The following is a 19,990-nucleotide window of genomic DNA, read 5'->3' as shown; positions in this document are numbered from 1 at the left end:
CCCTCGCCTTTTCCCGGCCATCGCTCAGCTTCTCTGCTTTCCCTTCCACACCATGGCGGGCCTGGGGGGTGTGGGGGGGTGTTAGCTTTTCTGACCCGGTTCTTTTTCTGCCCCCCGCGTATCTCGGAGGCACCTGGCCCTTTTATTTCATTTTGTTAAATTTCTGGTCAGAGCGAGCTACCTGCGGGCAGCCTTGAAAATGCTTCCCCGACCGCTCCGGAGGGTTCTCCCGTGGGGTGGGGGTAGGGGGCGGAGGGGACGCCGGGGGATCGCCGCGGCCCCCCCGCGGGTGCGCCCGCCGCCGCCGCGCTCGGGGCCCGCCGAGCCGCGGCTCCCGCGGCATTTCCACAGGTCCACAGCTCCCACTAGCGGCCAGCGCCAGCCCTCCGCGGGGTTTAGGGGAAGGGGGGGGCGGAAACCGGGAAGCGGTCCCCCCTCGGCTGTCCCCCCTCCGCGGCTCCATGGCGTCATGCCCTGCACGGCGCCTACACGGTTCCCCCGCCGAAGGCGCGGGCTGGTACCCGCTGCCCCCGGGCCGGTGGGGCGGCACACGGCGAAGGGTCCGCGCCGAGAGCCGCACCGGGGTTAAACGCTGGATATACAATGCTATAGCGGCTCCTGTGAAACGAAGGGGGTTACCGAATTTCTTCCAGTAGGGATTTCTTGCCAAAGTAAGATCTGCAGAAAGGATTAAAAAACTAATCCCGGGAAATTACGGCGCTCCTTCGGTCATTTTCCTACCTTTCTGTTGAGACATGCAAAAGAACACGCTACAAGAGACCGCAATGAAGGGCCAATTTCGCACAGTTTTATTCCCGCAGAAATACGGGCGTTTAGTTAAAAATCGGGTTGCCGGCGGTGCTCGTTCCGCTTTTAGGCGAACGCGAAGAAGCCCCTAATAGGGGAAGCGACGGGCACTGTAACTTACTTCCCTGGTCAGTTTGGAAGAAAACGATCGGTTCCCCCCCCACACACACTCCCAAAGTTTATTTATTTTTATTTTAATTTTAATTTTTTTAAACTAAACTCCCTCGCCGCCCCGCCTGCCTCGCAGGGACCGACCGCGCCTCTGGCTCGCAGCAGACGGGAAAGGAGATGTGAGGCGCGCTCGATGCCCCATAGATTTTGTGTTAATTGTGTTTGGTAGTTCTCTAATGAAATCTACCACTCGAGGAAACAAGGAAATCAGTTTGCTTTTCACACAAAACATCGAATGCGTTTTAAGTAAACTGCTTAATTAAATTTAATTTGCAGTGAGGAAGGAATTGCAGATCCGGCGACGCAATTTGGTGGGAAAAGGATCCGATTCCCAGGACGGAAACTTAGCGCTTAAGTGGGAGGCAGAGTTGGGTATCTGTGCACATCGGGGGGCATCAAAGGAGAGCTGTCGCCAGCGAGGGGAGGAAAGTACTTAATTATTAAAGTTTTAAACAAATGTGCGGTGTGTATCCAGTCGTGAGCCAGTGTAAACACTGAGCCCGACAAACGCTTCCAGCCACAGAGACGTGTAAAATAGCTTTACCTCGATTTTGCTATGCTGCTTCTGCTGTTTGTTTTGAAGCAAAAGGTTACGAGCGGTGTTCTGTAAAAGCTGTGAGTAAACTGTGACCTCTAACTCCCCGTATCCTTGCTCTAAGTAAACCAGAGGAAATGAAGAGCCCTGGTATTGTCTGAAAATATCCTCCTGTAGCTAAATATATCGTTCGACTTCTATTGTCCAGCGGCTAATCATTTTACGTAAATACAGCTGTTTTACTCCACTGTCCAGCATCCTACCGATGCGCAATGTAGGTGTGTAAAAATGCACGTTAAGAAAATCGCTCTCAAGCCAGAACCCCGAGAAAACCAGAGACCAATTCCCTCGGTAACCCGAGCAGCAAAGGTTAAGACATCCAAGTAAACGCGGGCTCCGCGGCTAGCCCTCTCCGGTCACACTTTTGCCCGGGGGCCGATCCCCGCCGCCGGGCTCTCTGCTCCGCGGAGTTATTTGCGGTGCCGAGCCGGGAGGCGGGGGCCGGGGCCAAGGCCGGGCGGGAGCTGCGGGCGGCGCTCGGAGGGGCCGCGGCGGCGCGGAGACCTCGGGCAGTCGCGGTGCGGCCGCGCTCCCGGCCCGGCCCCTCGCCGGCCGCTGCATCGGCCTCCGACTTTCCCGTCTCGCTTCCCAGGACCCGCAGGAATCGCCTCGGACACGGAGGAAACGTGAGAGTACGGGATAGGGACGGTAGGTTAAAGGCAAAAAACCCCCACCCCGCTAATGTTAGGAAGTTAGCGATCGGCTTTGGCCGCAGTAGCGGCTTCTCTGGGGGCTATTTCAGGAGGAGGTTCCGGTAGATATTTCGGTTTTCGCGGGGAACGTGGTTTCCTGGCAGACAAACTCGCAGGGGACAGGCTTCTGGGGGGAGGAAATCCTGCCGCGGGAGCGGCGCCGCAGCCCCCCGACTCGGCGGGTGCAGGAGGATGGATGGATGGATGGATGGATGGATGGATGGATGAGGTGGGACCAGTGAGCAGGTGAGACCTGATTTTCCCTTTACCTTCAGGGAAAAACAAGGACTCTGCCACTGCACCATGTAAAGCTGTAGTTTGGCTGGCCTTACAGCAAAAAATTTGGTTTATTGCTGGATAAGCCGTTTTGGTGCTTTTCTGACGGTGACACAGGCAATAAATACATAGATACTGACTCAGATCCTGGGAGATCTGTAACAAAAAGGCAGCTGCTCTGACTGGGATCAGGATCAGGCCCACAAGCCCTGGTTCCCTTTTAAACATCAGTCTATAAACACCAGCAGTGAGAATACACGGATTGTGAAATTTTTTATTAGGTGGAAAAGCTCACTGTCACTCATCATTACTTGAAAATTTGATGATTTGAAAGTGGCAAATATATAACTCAATACAACTACTGCTAAATTTAATAAAGACAAATGATCACATGATTGACACTTATGGATACAAAGGGATTGTTTGCACAAAAGGCCAAGTGTGCCAGATACTTGAACTATCTCCTAAAACATCATTCCCACCATAACAATGTATTCATGGTGAGTATACCCATAGATGTTAAGTTTGTCTTCTCCATGTCTGTTTTATAGCTGCGGTTTTGGTTAACCAGAGCTTCTTGGACAATGAGCTTGGCTCCTCCTAACTACAGCCACAGAAGTCGAGCAGCCTCAGAATAAAAATCAGAAAAGTTGCTGCTGTGCCCTAACTGTGCAATTTAATTCTGTTGGACTTACTTTGGTACCGATTCTCAGTATCGCTCTTTGAAAACAACACAGATTACGATTTTGTTGTATGAGGTGCGTGGGGTGGGAAACACAAATCAGGGTCAAACCCCTGCTACACGACCGGCCTTTTATGAGGGTTTACGTCCCCTTGTTGGTGTCTCAGCTGACCGCTGAGCCAGCGTAACCCTTGGTTCTGCCTGTCAGTCAGGGAAAGGTTATTCAGAACAGATTTGTCAAGCTCAGTGCTCTTCACTTGACTAATGGAACAGCAGGACGGGCAGGAGAACTCCAAAATACACACCATGTGGTGGCATTAGCATGGAAACAGAACAGAGGTGTGCGAAAGCCATGGCTCAGCTCCAGCTGGACCGGCCTGTGGGTCCGAAACTGTACCAGGCCAGGCACTTGGACCATACCCTCCTGCCTCAGTACAAGCCTTAGGCACATGGGCATCGCATCTCCACAGTTCTTCTCTGACATACATGACCTCTGCAACACACACTGAAAAGCATTTATCAACCTGAATTTCACCTGAACTCGCACTGAGTAGAGGCCCTACAGTAACAGAACCTATCATTTTCCTCCTGCTCCCAAAGGGACCACACATCCCCAAATGCTCTGAAAATGTTTAACCAGACACTTCATGCAGTCCAAAGCAAATCTCAATCGACACCTTCATATTTAGTGTACATGCAAAGAACGGCACAGAAACTAAAAAATAAAAGTTTAAAAAAAATCCTAGAGGACACGTTAAAGTTATCAGACAGGGGGGTTTGCAATCTCCAAGTCAGCAAGGGCAAAAGACAGGGTGAAGCGTATGAGGTGGCACAAAGCCGAAGAGGAAAGAGAATGAAGATGGATCCTCCCTTTTCAAGACAAGATAGAAGCGGATGAAGTATCGATACTTTAGTAAGGTAATACTGACATATCTGTCTATACGCAGGTACGCAGTTGCTTGGCAGCTTAGACATCTCACCAACCTAATTGTCTCTGCTTTGCTAAGCTTCAAGGACACCAGCTCTCCAATACATTTCGCAGCAGTCAGCTTTCCACTTGTGCTTGGAAAAATGATAATGAACACGGAAAGTTCAAAGGGCAGTTTAACACATCTCCAAAGCAACAGCACACTGCTAGGATACTGGTGGAAGGCCGCCTGCTCCCTCCCACTTCTGCCAGGTAGATGCGCTGTTCGGTATCAAAATAATTCTCCAGAACGCTTATGAACAAGGGTTGGGAAAACAGAGATCTCATCTGTCACCACGTAAGGGAAATGAATACTGCTCTAGGTAGGTGGCAACAAAAAAAATGCATCCCTCATGGGATGAAGGGGGAAGAGGGGAGAAAAACCCAAACCCAAACCCACTAAACCCTACAACAAAACAAAAACTGCCTAACCAAAATCTGAAGTCAAAGTTTCGAACTGCAATGACAGAAATTGGACACCCAAAACACGTAACAGTGGCTTCTCTTGGTAGGTTAATATCCTGACATAGACCCACACATACTCAGTTTAATCACTACATAAATGTCAGTCTGCATTCCACCCTACTTTGCATTAGACAGGTATCAAGTTTTAAGGGAACATAAGAACACGTAGGAAGTTCTTATCATCCAGCATCAATGCACAACCCCCCCTGCAAACTGCATCCACCGCTCTCTTCAATACTATCCCTGAAGTCCTACAGCAATTTTAAAGAAACACCTCCACCCCCAATGATGTTCACCTACACCAAATCTCAAAAAAGCTTGATAAGGAATACAGAATGCTTTCTGACAGTGAATAGAGTGGCATCTACCAACTGAACTTCCGCCCCAAACAAAAGAACCCCAACAGACACACAAAAAAATTAGCTGCTTCTGCTTTTTTGAGGGCAGGGGGTGGGGAAAGGGAAAGTAGGTAGGGAGGTGTGGAGTGGCATAACGGGCAACCAAATTGCAATCTGACATCTTGCCCACACCACAGTCAGTCCTACAGGCTTAATCAACAGTAATCTCAAAATCTAAGCCTACACGATGCGAAGAACAAACGCTACTATCTAGCAGCAAATGGGTGATGTACAACAAAATGCTCGATACCACAGCTGCACGTATGAGAACTTCTCAGTTTTAGAAGAGGAGAGGAAACAAAACTGCGTAGGTCTGTTTTGATTATTGACTTTTAATAGCTTGTTTCTCATAAGGGAACAGGGGATGATTTCCGTTTTAGAAATACAGGTATATCAGTTGAGCTTTAAATACAGCCTGCTCCTGCCAACAGGTCATGTACACGATTTATTTGGCTTCAGCTTTTGTTTTTATGCATTAAGCAACTTTCAACCTTCTTCTGTAATACAATATATAGACAAATTTAAGTACAGTAATAGTGTAGGTATTTTACTGTCTTCACATTTTTCTTGACATCCTGGACAAAGTGATACACATCAGTCTGCCCCCCAAGCCCAGGTTTCACACCAAGCATATTGAATACCCCTTTCAGTGGCCAATTCAACTTGCTCCCACATTTCACTTGCCAAATCTAGAGAAACAGACCTTTTGGCAATATGAGGAATTATTTCCAACTTTGTCCAGCGACATTCAAATGCTCAGGCAACTACTGGTAACTTTAATTTTACGCTCACTACAGATGTTGCATACCGACAGGAAAAAGAAAGTCTTAGAACTGGACAAGCTACAGTAATCCAGGTTTTGGTAGAAGAATTATATACAAAAAGGGGATTTTTATATATAGTTTTCATTCTGTAGTTTCATTTTTCAAAATAAAACCTGTATATATAAATGGATAACATTCAAAATCTGTATATGAATAGCAGTTGCTTTCTGGCTAAAACAATATATTTAGACAGAATCTCACTTTCTGTTTTTCACTTCAAGTATGCTAGCTGGTCCAGTCCTTTGGGAAAAAACAAACCCTTCCATTTTTAAATCCTTTAGGATCCATCAGGTTCATTGTATGGTAATGACCTTAACTTATACAATATACTATATTATGAGGTGAACTGAAGGGGATTAGATATTGAAGTACTGGCCTGGGTGCAGTAAGCCAAGCAGCTGTTTAAACATGATACTAAGCTGAAACAAGTCTCTGTCAGAATAAAAACCAACATTCATGAAAACAGCAGCAGCCATCAAAAAACATCCACAACTGCAGGGATTTCTTTACTGTGTGTATTTCTGCATTATAAGTAGGAGAAGCCACAATAGTTTAAAGCAAAATTAAAAAAAAATTACCACTATAGTATTGAATTTAATAATGTGAATTGTCACTCTTATAGCTGTTCATAGAAGTGTACTAAAAAAATTTACTTAAACATATGAATTTAAGACTTTCACTTTATTCAGCAAATTGGTTTATTTACACAATGGGGAACGCTGGTTGAATGCTGTCAATGTAATAAAAACAAATCTAACAGAGACGATACTGAACTCTCTCTAGGTATTCATAGCAGAAATGACAAACTATTTCCTTACCTGTATCAGGAACATCAAGCGCAACAATGGGACAGTATCATAGGACACTGATTTAACAATAAACCACAGAGGTCCAGTAATACTATGGCAATTTACTTGTGTATTTCCGACTTTAAAAAAAAAAAAAATTAGAAGTCAGCAATACCCAGTATAAAGATCTGTCAATTATCAGAGTCAAACTCTGATGAGTAGGTCAGTAAAACCTTATCAGATCATCCGCAATTCATAAAGTGACCTGATCTCCTTCAGACCACTAACACAGAAACAGATTGATGAGAACAAATTACCCTCTAAAAGGCATCAATGATCTGATAAGGGTTTAACTTAATGGAAGTTTTTTTTAAAAAAATTAAGAATTGCAGAGCACAGCCCCTATTAGAACAAGCTAACTTTCCAGACTTTCAAAAAAGACAAAAAAAAAAAAAAAGAAAAAACCAAAACACTTCAACATGAAGCTACCATACAAAGTTGTTTGTTTTTTTTTTTTTCCTTTTTTGTTGGTTTATGTTTCTTTTTTTTCCTTTTAAGAGTTCGGAGTTGCAATTTAATCCTGGCTTTTTAGTGAGAAGGACAGTTTTGGCCTAGACTTTCCTTTGCCCAGGATAATTTTTTGCTCTTCCTTTTGCTGACGTTGTCTCTCTTGTTCTAGTTTCATCCTCTCCTCATGAATCTTTCTTTGTTCTTCAACAATTTTCAATTGTTCTTCAGCCTATATATGAAAATAGTAAAATTTAGGCCAGCAGATTTTGTAGTCATAAAAGCAATTTACAAGTTTGTATTAACTGCCAAACAGGTCCAATCCTGCATAGGTATGTAAGCAGCTCTGCCTGAGCTAGGTGCCGTATGAGTTGGTTTCAGTGAAAGTATTTACAAAAAGGCTATTTGAACTGAGTTTAGAAGAAACACTGAAAACTAACAGCTAACGTACCGAAACCTTGAGTGCTTACAAGCACTGTTTTTCAGCACTACTGTACAAACACCACATCACATTCTAATTAAGGAAGTCGGCATATAAATTCCTCTCACCTGTCATGTGTCAGGTCAGTTAAAATACAGTGAAATTACAGGTGTTCAGGTCTCCCCGCTCCAAAACTCTTTCTAATTCAAAACTATCTTTACTTCATTTGTTACAAGTCAATCCTTACACTGACTTGCGGTTCTCACAGCTCTTCCAATGGTCTTCCAAAGGTGGTCAATTTGTTCATTATATCAGTTAATACCTTACATTCTCTATTTGACCCATTTCCATCGTATGAGGTTGAGAAAAGGGTAAAACAGAAAGAGATCTGAAGCAGATCTAGTTCTAAAACAGTTTTAAGAAGCATCATCTTTACCTGAAAAACATGTAATTACTTGGGTAACTGAAACCTACAGAGTTCAATGAGGATTTAGAAGCTTAGTTTGGCTTATCATTAATTGATTAGAATCAGCTAAATTATATTGAATGTTCTCATGAGGCAGGCACCTGCTTAAACAGACTTGGAGACCAACATAAGTTAGAGTCTCACAACTTAGACATCTTAAGATTATGCTGAAAGTCCCTTCTCAGCACTTGTACTCGTCTCGAATCCAGTCTGTACTTGTCCTACTCGGCAAAAAAGTATTAGTCACTTCTGTTCTAGGAGCTGAACGTCTTTGCAAACTTACTTGATGTTCCCTGTAAGGGAGAGTTAAAAAATGTACTTTTTAACTTCTGAAGGCAGCTACCTTCTGCTAAATTACCTGCACTTGAACTAATTTTTTTTTTTATTTTCAGACTAGCATCACTGCTAAGGATCTGGTCTCTTAGCTTGAGGGAAGGAGAGCAACGCTACTGACATAACCAGCAACAAGTTAAACTCTAGAGAGGGTCGATTTGCTTATTTTGTGTTGCAAATCAGGCAGTGGGACCAGTATTCTCCTATGGAATGGTTAACTGCATCTTCACATACCAGTTTAGCTTGTGCTTCTGCAATTTTTCGATTATTCTCTTCTAGTATTCGCTCTAGTTCCTCACGCTTTGCACGCTCTTCTTCCTAAAGGGGAGGACAGGGCAAGATGTTAGTAAAGTAAAATATTCATTTCTGCATGTTCACTAATCTTTCTCAGAATTCTTTTGTGAACTGACTTAAAGTGGCAGCTTTACAGCCACCTATTTTGTCTCACAACGGTAAATTGTGCAGCCACTACAACTGGTTTCTAGTACTCAATTTAAATCATCCCGCCCAGTCCAAACAGCAACCAACTAAACCCTCCCTAATCACAGAATCCTGACAATTTATTACTAGAATTTTAATATCACACAAATCAACAAGGACAACTACAAAAACTGGATAGTATTTACCAAATTAAAAAGTAATATAGAAAATAGAAATAAAGTGAATAGTTTGTCTCACCAATTAAGTATACCTACGTATTCTTTACCTATACTCCTTTAATCAGCATTAAAAGTTGAATATTTACTGTCTTGTCCAGTGTCCTGCAGAGTGTGCTCCTCGGCTGCCATACGCGCCAGCTTCCTCTTTAAAATGATTTGTACTGTTAGCTTGGCAATACCTGCATCAGCAGCTCAACCATTTATAAAGAAACAACATACAAGGAAGGCTGAGCTGAGGAATGCAGATGTTTATGATAAGAAGGAACAAAAATATGTAAATCATTCCTAAGGCAAACAATTAATAAGAAAAATACATTTACTGTTAGTGAAAAATACAAATGGTAATCCATACTTCATGGAGCTATGGGCTTCTTTCATGGGGAGAATGGACTTAACATTCAATATTTTGACAATTTTAAGACAGCTGAAACTGTCATTTGCAGTCTGAACTTGGAATTCAGGAGTCCAGGGAAGGCAAGATCAGGAAATAAAGCCTTGTAATTGTTGTTTTCTTGGTGAATTTTATGGAACTGTTATGCAACTCATAAATATGAAGACTGAAAGTTTTGAGGTGTTTCGGTTCACGTAATATATATCCGAATTATTTTAATATTTGGAAGATTTAAAGTTAGCCAGAGGTTTGTGTCTGTGTAAGAAAAAAAAGTTAATACGAACAAAGCAAGCATAGGAAGAGAAAACTTCTTACTATGACTAGTAACCAGCTACTAGCTAGCACACTTCACTCCAGGCATGGAAGTTTATTCTGCATTATAAAGAACTGACGGGACTTCTCCACCTAACATTGACAACAGCAAAATAGTTTAAAACCAAAAGAAATCATCCGTCTGATCAAATGAAAACCTCTATACATGAAGCATTCACCGACTACAGACATCTCCACTCAAATTCTTTCATGGTTAAGATCTGAATTTGCAGAACAAGGGTAATTTAATATTCTTAGTATTTGCTGTAACTCAATATTCCGTTGGGTTTTTTAAAATTTTAAGATACATGACAGGCAAGGCACATTTAGTATGAAGGAAAAAGCTTCATTGCTACTGTCTTTCCTTTTGCAAGCCAATCAAAATCTTAATTTAAAATAAACCATGTGGGAGGTAAAGGGTAAAAAAAAAAATTGATATTTAAGACTATTGGGCACAAATTTCCTTTACAATTTAAGGTTTGCCTCAAAATTTCTGGATCCTGGAATGATTGGTGCAGGCAGGCGTCAAAGCCTTTAGTAGCAAATTACTGTCTCACAGAAAGACATTTTCAGCTTCTGCTCCAGCTGCTGATTAAAAAAAAAAAACCAAAAGCAAAAAACCCCAAGTCACACGTTCAGCTTGACTTCAGACAAGGGCAACCTGCTCTTTTGTAACTTCTAGGGAAAAAAAGGAGTTGTTAGTAGTTATTAAAAATGGATATAATGATTTGGACACAGATCCTTCGTGAAGACGTGGATGGGCTTATGCTCCAAGTCCCAGAATTAGTCCAATGTATGCTCAAGGAAAATGTTCATTTTAAATGAAGAGTAAGAAACCTATTTGTTAAAGACAGGTACTGCAGCTCACTGCCGGACCCTGCTTTTTGCCTGACTGAAGGCAAAAGCCTCTTACAGTCTAAGTAAACAAAATGAAACAAATGAAGGATACATAATTACAGATTTCAATACCCTTCCCCAAAAATGAAAGGACCGCTGATAAATCCTGCAGCCATGGCAAAAGTTTCAAACAATTCTGAAATATGTAGGTCAGTTCCATTAAAAATCAAGTATCCTTGTTCAGGTTTTAGGAGAGTAACTGTTTAAGTATCAGTGAGCTCCTCTGAATATGCTAGAAATTAAGTTTCGCAGCAATGCAAGTTTACACAAGAGGGGAATTAGATTTGCTGTATTCCATCTCTTTCTGAACCGAACAGGAGGCACAAACCGACACTGAAAGTTTTGCCATGGACTGTCTCTACTTTCCAAACGACCGAGCGTTACCTCTCTGGCTTTTTGTGCTGCAAGTTCAGCTTGTCGCTGTCGCTCGAGTTCTTCGAGCAACTGTTTTTCCATGATGCGCTTAGCCTCCTCCACCCTGCGGAGAACCTCTCGCTCAATCTCATCCTTCCTTTTCTCCAGCTCTTCTTCGACACGTTTCGCCACGAGCTCTTCCACCCTTCGAGCAGTTTCTTCCTCTATGAGTTTCTCTTCGATTTCTTGTTGACGACTACAAAACGCAAAGAGATTCACTTTTTAATCAAGGAAGAAATGGTTGCACTGAAAAAAAAAAAAACCCTCGTTCAAATACACAGCACCAGCCGCACAACTGAATCACTTCTAAACAGTTTTATACCTTATCTGCACACAGATCATGTATGTGAAGAACATTTAGCCCTACATTCAAGGAAAGGGACTATTCAGGCGATCAGTGTTGCTACCACAGGGAACCCATTTGGGTCATACCATCTTCAGCACCTCTCCATATCTCAAGGCACCAAGTGTAGGAAGACATTTCAGCATACTATTTCTTGATTATTTGGGGGGAGGGGGGTGGTGTGTAGGAAGAGAAATCCCCTCTCAAAAAAACACCCCCAAACAAACCTTCCCTCCCCAGCCCCACCCAACTTTGGCCATTCTTCTCCCTTCAGGAATTTCAGTGGTATCAATTTTTAAGCTATATGTAACAGTATCTGGCAAGACCTTGTTTTAAAGGCTCAGAGGCACCAAACCAGCCCCTAATAGCTACAAGACAAGACAGATACAATATAATTTGAATATCTTAACAAGAATTCCAGGTGTTGTACCTGTAATCTAGTTATCCAACCATTTCCCTTGACAGATTTTAAATACCTCTCCTTTACTGCAGCACTCCATTTCTACTGTAATTATCCAAAATAAAATATACCAATGCCAAATGGCAAATAAATCCTTGGAACCTTTACAGTTTTCTATGTTCTGCGTTATGGAAGGATTTTGAAATGTTGTCTCACCTTTATTTTTCTTTAGCAGCAGTATTATAACTGAGCTTGATCCCTGGTTTAAATTTTCATTGAAAAGGATACAAAGATATTAAGTCAATTTGCAGGTTTTTAACAAATATAGAAAAAAACCCCATATTCCAGGTAGCAATCAGCAGAACAATATGGCAATTAGATACCCAACAAAAGTGAATACTGCATAGCTGTGTTTCAGATAGTACTAATTATTTAGAATTATCATGGGCTTTGGGCAAAAGGTTGCTCTTTTTAATCCTGAAATTCAGCTTTCACTTAAGTATTCCATAGAGTACAGAACATCCTTATAATCTAATCTTCTGGGCCACCAACACCAAAAAAACATGATTTAGAACAATCACTGCTATAATATCCTAATATCCTCTCATTTTCATATTGTTTGCATTTTCTTATTTATCCTGAGAGAAATCTTACTTACATGTACAGACATAAGAACACATTTTTAAAAATGTTACAGGATTTGCTAACTTTCAGATTTCCCAGTATACAATTTTGCAAATACACAATAAGAGATGATAAAGTATTGATTACTGATCTAGATTAGAAGACATAATACTAGGGTTACATTCCAAAAGGTAGCAAACTTATCCAGTGGAATGTCAGGCCAGCATTCACTTTAGGAAAAGTGACATAAAATACCCTGAGTTTCTTCCAGAAAAGAAAACCAACAGCAGCAACAACAACTCCCCCCCAAAATACCATCAAAACCAAACAAAAAGCCACGAAACCGAAGACCACCACTAACCAGAAAAAAGCACCAACATCAGTCTGTTACTGTGTCTGCCAAGCCACTACTACATACGATGCTTCTAGGATGACAAATAGGGGACAAGTCAAAAGTTTTAAGAGACAAAATTTTAAACACCCTATATATACTAAACACCCTTTCATTTTAGAATGTTTTTTTTCCCCCCTCTTACAGGTGTTCATTTAGCAGCAAGTACTCTCACTGTCCTGTACTGATACAGCTTACAATACATGAGAGGCTGCTCTACAGGAACTGTTTTTCAGAAAGCTCAAATTCATGTATTTCATTCAACTATATTTTACCTTTAGATACAGCTCTGGATTTCCCTTATGTTAAAGTCAGCTAACTGAATAAAGACAGTACATAGGTACAAAAAAACCCCAAAACCCCTGACACATGGCTGAAGTAAGTTTTGAAATATCCTCAGCAACTGATGATGCACTCAAATTAACCACTGTGTCTGCACACATTTCATTCTTCACACCTCAACAAATTCCATGTAAATTTAATTAAACAAGCAAACATATATTTCTAACATTTATAGGCAATGACATTACAAATACATAACAACTGTTCAGTGCAAGCAACCATATTTCTTGAAACACTAGAAATCTAAGTGAAAAATACTGAAGTAAAAACTTATTCTCAAAGTTCATTTGTAAGACCACCTTGTGCCTATGGAGAAAAATAATACACTTTCAAATAATGACTTTGTGTTTATAAAGAAGAATCAAATTATAAACACAGGTATAAATATGAATGATTTATTTTGTAGTTTAGAGCAACTATTCTTATATATTTTTTAAAATCACACTAATTTACTGTATGTTATATACAAGTGTAAGCTTATCACCCTGTCCTACTGAGCACCATGACTCCAGAGACACAGGTAAACCATTAATGTCAAAATATTTTAGTATGCTCCACTTACTTCTTAAAAACTAATTTTAGAAATTCTGCAGAAAAAAATCCTCAAATATAAGCAGTTTTTGAGCACTAAATATGTGATATTTGCAGAGCCTTTATAGAAAACGAGCATTATATAAGCAGAAGTCAGTCTGTGTATTAAGATTTGAACAGACACAAGAAGTCTCTTTCAATATATAAACTCTCCACTAAGTTAATTCAGTCAGCAGGACTCTTCACTAACAAGACTGACATATATATGACATCCATAACACAAATCATAATGATTTACTCAAATACCAGTTATTTTATTGCTTTTTTAAAAAATTAAAGCATATTCTAGAAGCATCAAAATACTATACTCAATCTTTTCCAATACTGTTTTTTTCTGTTGCCAACATCACTCAAATACTGGATTCCTTCTATATAGATTTAATGAGTAATTTAAAATTTGAAAGCTAGCTTAAAACACTGCAGAAAGAGTTGTAAAAATAAGTTGCTATGCCTAATATCACTGAATGAACTACAGCCCATTCAGTTTCAATTTGAGTACTGCACATACATGACCAGGTATTTTAGCTATATCATGTAAAGCTTATAGACACTTGATTTTCCACAGGCACTTAACAGATTCTTTCTACTTTTAAAGCCTAGACACACACCATAAAATTCTCCACTAAGACTAACATAATTTAGCGTTTTAAGTCAGATGAAACTTGATTTTATTATTTGTGCCACGTTACCTCTTTTCAATCTTTTAATCCAGTATACATATGAACTAACTTAGATCCAGAATACTAAAATAAGCTATTCACTGTATTCTCAAATTGTTAACCATATTCCAGTCCTTCCTGGATATGCATGGACTATTTTTCTTAATTTAGGAACTGAATAGCACATTAAACCACACACACACAAAAAAAAGGGTAAATAACTGAAAAAGCCTTCAACATTTTCAGCTGCGTTTGTGTTACCGCAAGTTTCTGATGACATCATTGTCACATTCTGAGATTATCAACAAACAAAACCGAAAGTGACAATTCGGGGCGGTCAACACTTCTGAACTACCATTAATATTCATTGGCACAGTACCCCTGAAATAAAACTCAAAAGCTCCACCTGAGAATCAACAGAACTAGCTGGCTTCACATGTACAAACAAGTGCTATTTCTGGATTCAGTGCTCCAATGAGCACGGCAAGCATTCAAGTAAGAACAGTCACTTCATCAGAAGTCTTAAAACCGTTTACATTGCTGCATAAAGGTCTGTTTCATAGCTCAAGAATACTGCTAGACATGTTCATGCACATCCAGCGTTTATGAACATGGCATTTACCTATTCTTGTAGTCTTTATATAGGACCACACTCCCCACAACTAAAACAGAGAAAGGCTTCAAATGAAGCAAGTTACCGGATCTCGCCGTCCCTTTCGTAAAGAAAATAATTTAATTAAGTAAATAATTTTTTAAAGTGTTAACAGAACGGTCGCATAGGGTTTCTTAAATGCTAAACCAAGCAATTCCAGATGCCTCCGTCGGCCGTACAGTAAGCTCCACGCCACGAAGGGGAGGGGCAGGCAGTGTGGCAGTGCAGCACAAAGCCTCCGGGGCGCGGAGGCCTCCTCCGCAGAGGGAAGTTTTCGGAGCAGAGCGGGGGTCGGAAGCACGCAGCGGCGGCTGACAGGGAGGCAGCGTGCGGGAGCCGCGGGTGCAGCCTCGCCCCCCCCTCCCCCCGAGCGGGAGCCTCGCCCCCTGAGCGGGCGGCTTCCCGCGCAACTCAGCCTTCTGGGGAAGGACACGGAAGGATGGCGGGAAAGCAGGCAGAAGTTAGGACCCTGCGAGGGCCTAACCGCCTTCCCCCCCCAGTCGCAGGCGACTGTGATCTGTAGGAGGAAGGCGCGGAAAGGCCCCGGGGCACCGAGCACCTCCTTTCCTCGCCCTTCTCCTCACCCTCCCCGCCGCCGCCCCCCGCCCAGGCCCGGGGCTCACATTTTCCGCTGCCGCTCGAACTCCGCTTTTTTCTCCTCCTCCTCCCGTTTCTGCTTCTCGTCCAGGCTGCTGCGCTTGCTCACCGTCCGCCCGAAGATGTCGATGCGGTCGGGAGGGGAGGAGGCGCGATCGCGATCCCGCTCCCGGTCGCGGCGGGAGGAGGGGGCGGTGTTGGAGCGGGACCGGGACCGGGACTCGCGGCGCCGGTTCCGCTTGCTCTCCCGAGACTTGGAGCGCTTCCGCGCCCGCTCTTTCTCCCGGGAGCGGGACCGCGACCGGCTCCGGTTCTTCTTGTTGTGCTTGGAGCTCTTGGTGTGCTTGGAGCGGGACGAGCTCCGGCTGCGGGACCGACCCATCCCGGCAGAGGAGAGGCCGCACCGGCGACCGCCCGACCACCCCCGCACCCTTCGCTAGTGGCGCCCGAAAGAGGTACGAAGAAGCTCTGCGCGCATCAGCGCCGCCCGGGCGGGCCCCTCGTTCTCCCCCTTTTCACCGCTTCGCGCTGCGAAGAGAAGGAGCAGGCCCGGAAAGCGAGAGCAAGTCCGGACGCAGGCAAGATGGCGGTCCTAGCAGAGCAGTGACTCTCCTCTTCCGCCCCACAATACACCGCGCCGCACCCGAGCCGTTTTGCTTCCCCACCCCCGCCTTCGGAGTCGCGCCGGAGGAGCACGAAAGCACTCGGTAATGTTCGGCAGCCAATAGCGAGCGCCGCTCGAGGAGGAAGCCCCCGTCAGGCAGCGCTTCTACTCCGCGCATGCGCGCAGCCTGGCCGCGGCAGCTAGCTGCGGGCGGAGGAGTTCCGGGGTGGCTGTTGAGGGGGCCAGGGCCGGGCTTTTGGGGGCCAGCTGGCGGCGTGGGAGCTGCCCTGCCTCCCGCGCCCCTAGCAGTACTGGGGGTCAGCACGCCCCCCCAGCTGTACTTGCTGCGCTTTAGGCCCGTTCGCTGTTACGGGGCATGTGGAGCCGCGGCCTGGACGCGGTGGGGGCGGCCTGTTAAAGAGCGTGGGGGGAAGGGGGGTGGGGGGCTTAGGAGGGGAACTTAAGGGGGCTTTAGGCCCGGGAGGCCGCCTCGGGATGCACTTTAAGAATACGAGGCGTGTGAGGGCTAGGCCAGTGGATGTGATGCTGCCTGTGGGTGTTTCCCCGGCCTCCCGCCTTTGCAGCTTCCTGCGGGAGTGCTCTGTCCGCGGGCTGTTTGCCCCTCGGCCGGCTTCCTTGAGGTTCGTCGCCTGGGGAGCTGCAGTCTACGTGAGCGACCCCGCGTCCAGTGCTGGGGTGCTCCACAGAGGAAGTTGACCACTTTTTTCTTAACTTTAAGCTTTTTATTAAAGTTTCCTTCTGTTATATTTTGTTTGTTTGAGGGAATCTATCTCTGCAGATTTACATAGTTAACAAAAAATAATTAAAACCCCCAATAAATTACAAAAGTTGTTTTTTCTGAGTTCTCCGTTGAAACACTAAGTCAGAGGATCTATTTCGTTGTAGCATCTCTGGTGCTGCACAGTGAATGACTGTTTTGACTGTATGTAGGATGAGTCTACCTGTACACATTACTGTCCTTTACTAACAACAGGTATGTTGGCAAAGGAAGTGGCTTTGGGTCGGGCAAAAAATATGAACTAATGGTTTGATAGGCATCTTTGCACAAGAGTTTTATTCCAGTTCTGCCACATAGTTGTTATTCTTTTTCTGCCATAATGAAATTTGCAGCAGATGTTATTTTTGATTGCAGGTGAACTGGTGCAAGCTACAGATAGCTAAGCTTGCTCTTTCAGTGGAAATTCGCTCCTTGGTATTTTTCACAGTTTGTGCTTTTTTAAAAAAAAAGATGCAATTTTTTATGAAGTTTGTGTACATTTTGCAAAACATCGGTCACTGACTGGACAAAAATTCATTTAAAGGTCTTTTCATGTAATTCTTTTCTCAGTCTTCAAGGAGGAATTCTTATTTTGAATTTTAGACTTGAATTAGTACCAAAAATAAATAAAATAGAAGCATCTTTCTGACAGGCCACTTTGCAGTTAACAGCAGAGTAATGGACATCATGAAACCTGCATGGCAGAAATCCTGGTGTGGTGTCTCAGACTCTGGCTGTGTTGTTTAGTCTCTATCCCTGAGGAAGTCGGTTCAACAGGTAACTAAGGAAGTTGGCAATCAGACCTTTTAGCTCTGGACTGGGTAGGTGAGTTTTCCAGATGGCAGCTTGGCTACAACTGAGCAGTGGAGCTTTTAAATCCATATGTTGCAACAGGTTCTGGTTAAAAATTACATATTTCATAATTAGTACCGCATTCCATGGTGGATGTACCAAATCTGACCTGAACTGGAGAGGGGAGGAAGGACATTGCTAACAGTTTTACAAATTACAAATTATTTTTTTAAAATACCATAAGCTGTATTTTCTCCTTGATGAATCACTATTAACAGAACCTACACTTAGCACCTTGGTTGTTTGAAGAAACACCAATTAGAAATGCAGAATTCTACTCCCATTTAGTAATATTGATTTTTCAGAGCTACCACATGCAATATACAGTATGAGAACAATTCATGATGATTGTGTGGGATTAAGAAATTACACAGTACCTTACAATAAAATAATTTTCCCTGATTCATTATTACATAGCTCCATCTCAATTTTTGACTTTTTAAAAATTACCGAATTAATAAGAGCATGAATTTTTTAATATCTATACTAAGTTAAGGTCATTAGTCCATTTACTTTGTTATTTATGTGGACTAAATTCTGTTACTTTTGGAAAAAGCTCTTTTTACTCTTAAAAAAACCCCAAACAATCCAAAACAACATCGTTCCTGAGAGCTGACAAATTGTTAGAAGAACATTCCTATGTGCAATTTCTTTTTTACTTTGATGTTTGGTAGGGTTTTTTTTAATCCTGTCACCTTATTTTTCCTACCTTACTAGTAATAAAGTATTAATATTTAGTGTTTTTTCCCCCATACACATGGATGTAATTACAATTTATATGGAATTACAGTGCCAAATGGAAGTTTTAATGAATTAAAAATTTAAGAACTTTAATTTCTTGTTTTCACCTAATTGTAAGAATCATGTCAGTTCCCTTAAAAAAAATTATTAAACGTGTGTATTTTTTTCTGGATTAAATAATATCAGAACTTCTGGATTTTTAATCACATGTAAATGTGTTGTTCATGGCTTGTTAAGCATACTTCATCTCTATACACTCTTGTGTTTTTGCATTATTTTTCTCGATTTTAATATATCTCAGTATATTACAATGTATAATTTGCTGCTTAAAATGGTTACCTTAGAGTTGGAAAACACCTTATTTGACAGCCAAATGGTGGCATAATTGAAGCACCTCACCCTTCTTTACCTTGGTTACTATCATCACATGAAATCTCTCAACCCCTAGGCATGTGGGGGTAGCCCTGTGCAGATACAGTGTTCTGATAATCTCCAGGTCATACCTGCTCTTACTTACATCCTCTCTTTTGTCATTAGCTGGGTCAAGAGGGATCATGGGGAGATTAAAGGTGGGTTACTTTGGCTTGTGTTAGTGTGGCACAGATGGATGCAAGACCTTTGTAATGTAAGATCTAAAATGGAAGATCTCTGGAAGGTGAGCAGGGAAAGAAAGCACGATAGGATAAGGTGTTTGGTGTGTAATTTGCTGTCATCTGGTGAACTCTGGCTGGTAACAGTAGGAGGGCAGGAGTAGCACAGAAGAGCTAAATTCTTGGAAGGAGAAAAAAAAAGGTGGCTTAAATATGTGTTGGTTCTTTCAAAGTAGCAATTTCAGCCTGAGTTTATTACAAGGTCAGAAACTAGGTATACAGAGTTTGTTTGTTGTTTTTTAAAGTGTGAGTCAGTGCTGTGATTCACGTCACATCACAGAAGCTGTGAAGCAGTGCAGGTGCAGTAGTTACATTACTTAATCACCTTTTTTTTTTAACCTAATGCCAAAATTGCTTGTTTTGCGGATGCACTTTTTGTCAGCTGCTTTGCTTCTCTTCTAGCAGCACTGTGGAATTCCGAACTCCTAAGCTGCAGAGGTAGGGAGGGAGATGAAGCATCTGGGAAACTGGCAGAACAGCTGTGAGGAAGGCACAGCAGAGGCACAGAACATTGGCAGAAAGGAAAGTATCTTTTCTCAAACCGGAGAGAACAAGTCGTTAAAAGTGCTGCTGCAAAGGATTCCTTTGAAAAGGAGGGGGAAAAAGCAACATTTAATTGAAATAACAGAGAGGAAACCCAGTACAATGAGAAATTAAATAAATGGAAAGGATTTTCACATTCTACCTATACAGAAAGGCTG

The 19,990-nt window shown here is 42.6% G+C and overlaps 1 protein-coding gene across 1 annotated transcript; it reads right to left on the bottom strand.

The window, feature by feature from the left end:
* Positions 1-6,539: 6,539 nt before the first annotated feature.
* On the bottom strand, positions 6,540-16,473 carry ARGLU1 (arginine and glutamate rich 1). Its single transcript, XM_084263025.1, has 4 exons — positions 15,691-16,473; positions 11,036-11,261; positions 8,627-8,710; positions 6,540-7,404 (listed from the first exon to the last, which is right to left on the bottom strand). The coding sequence occupies exons 1-4, from the start codon at positions 16,044-16,046 to the stop codon at positions 7,240-7,242; spliced, it is 831 nt and encodes a 276-aa protein (XP_084119151.1). The 5' UTR covers positions 16,047-16,473; the 3' UTR covers positions 6,540-7,239.
* Positions 16,474-19,990: the final 3,517 nt, after the last annotated feature.

Source organism: Gallinula chloropus (genome assembly GCF_964237585.1).
Source record: "Gallinula chloropus genome assembly, chromosome: 1".
Lineage (NCBI taxonomy): Eukaryota > Metazoa > Chordata > Aves > Gruiformes > Rallidae > Gallinula > Gallinula chloropus.
This window is presented reverse-complemented; position numbering and strand designations above follow the sequence as displayed.

Bases quoted from the DNA above. Each gene is read 5' to 3' on its own strand.
- ARGLU1 (XM_084263025.1), bottom strand. From the start codon at position 16,046: ATGGGTCGGTCCCGCAGCCGGAGCTCGTCCCGCTCCAAGCACACCAAG. The intron at 11,262-15,690 runs GTGAGCCCCGGG...TGCGTTTTGTAG, and splicing joins TTCGAGCGGCAGCGGAAAAT to TCGTCAACAAGAAATCGAAG. The intron at 8,711-11,035 runs GTAACGCTCGGT...CCTCCCCTTTAG, and splicing joins CAGCACAAAAAGCCAGAGAG to GAAGAAGAGCGTGCAAAGCG.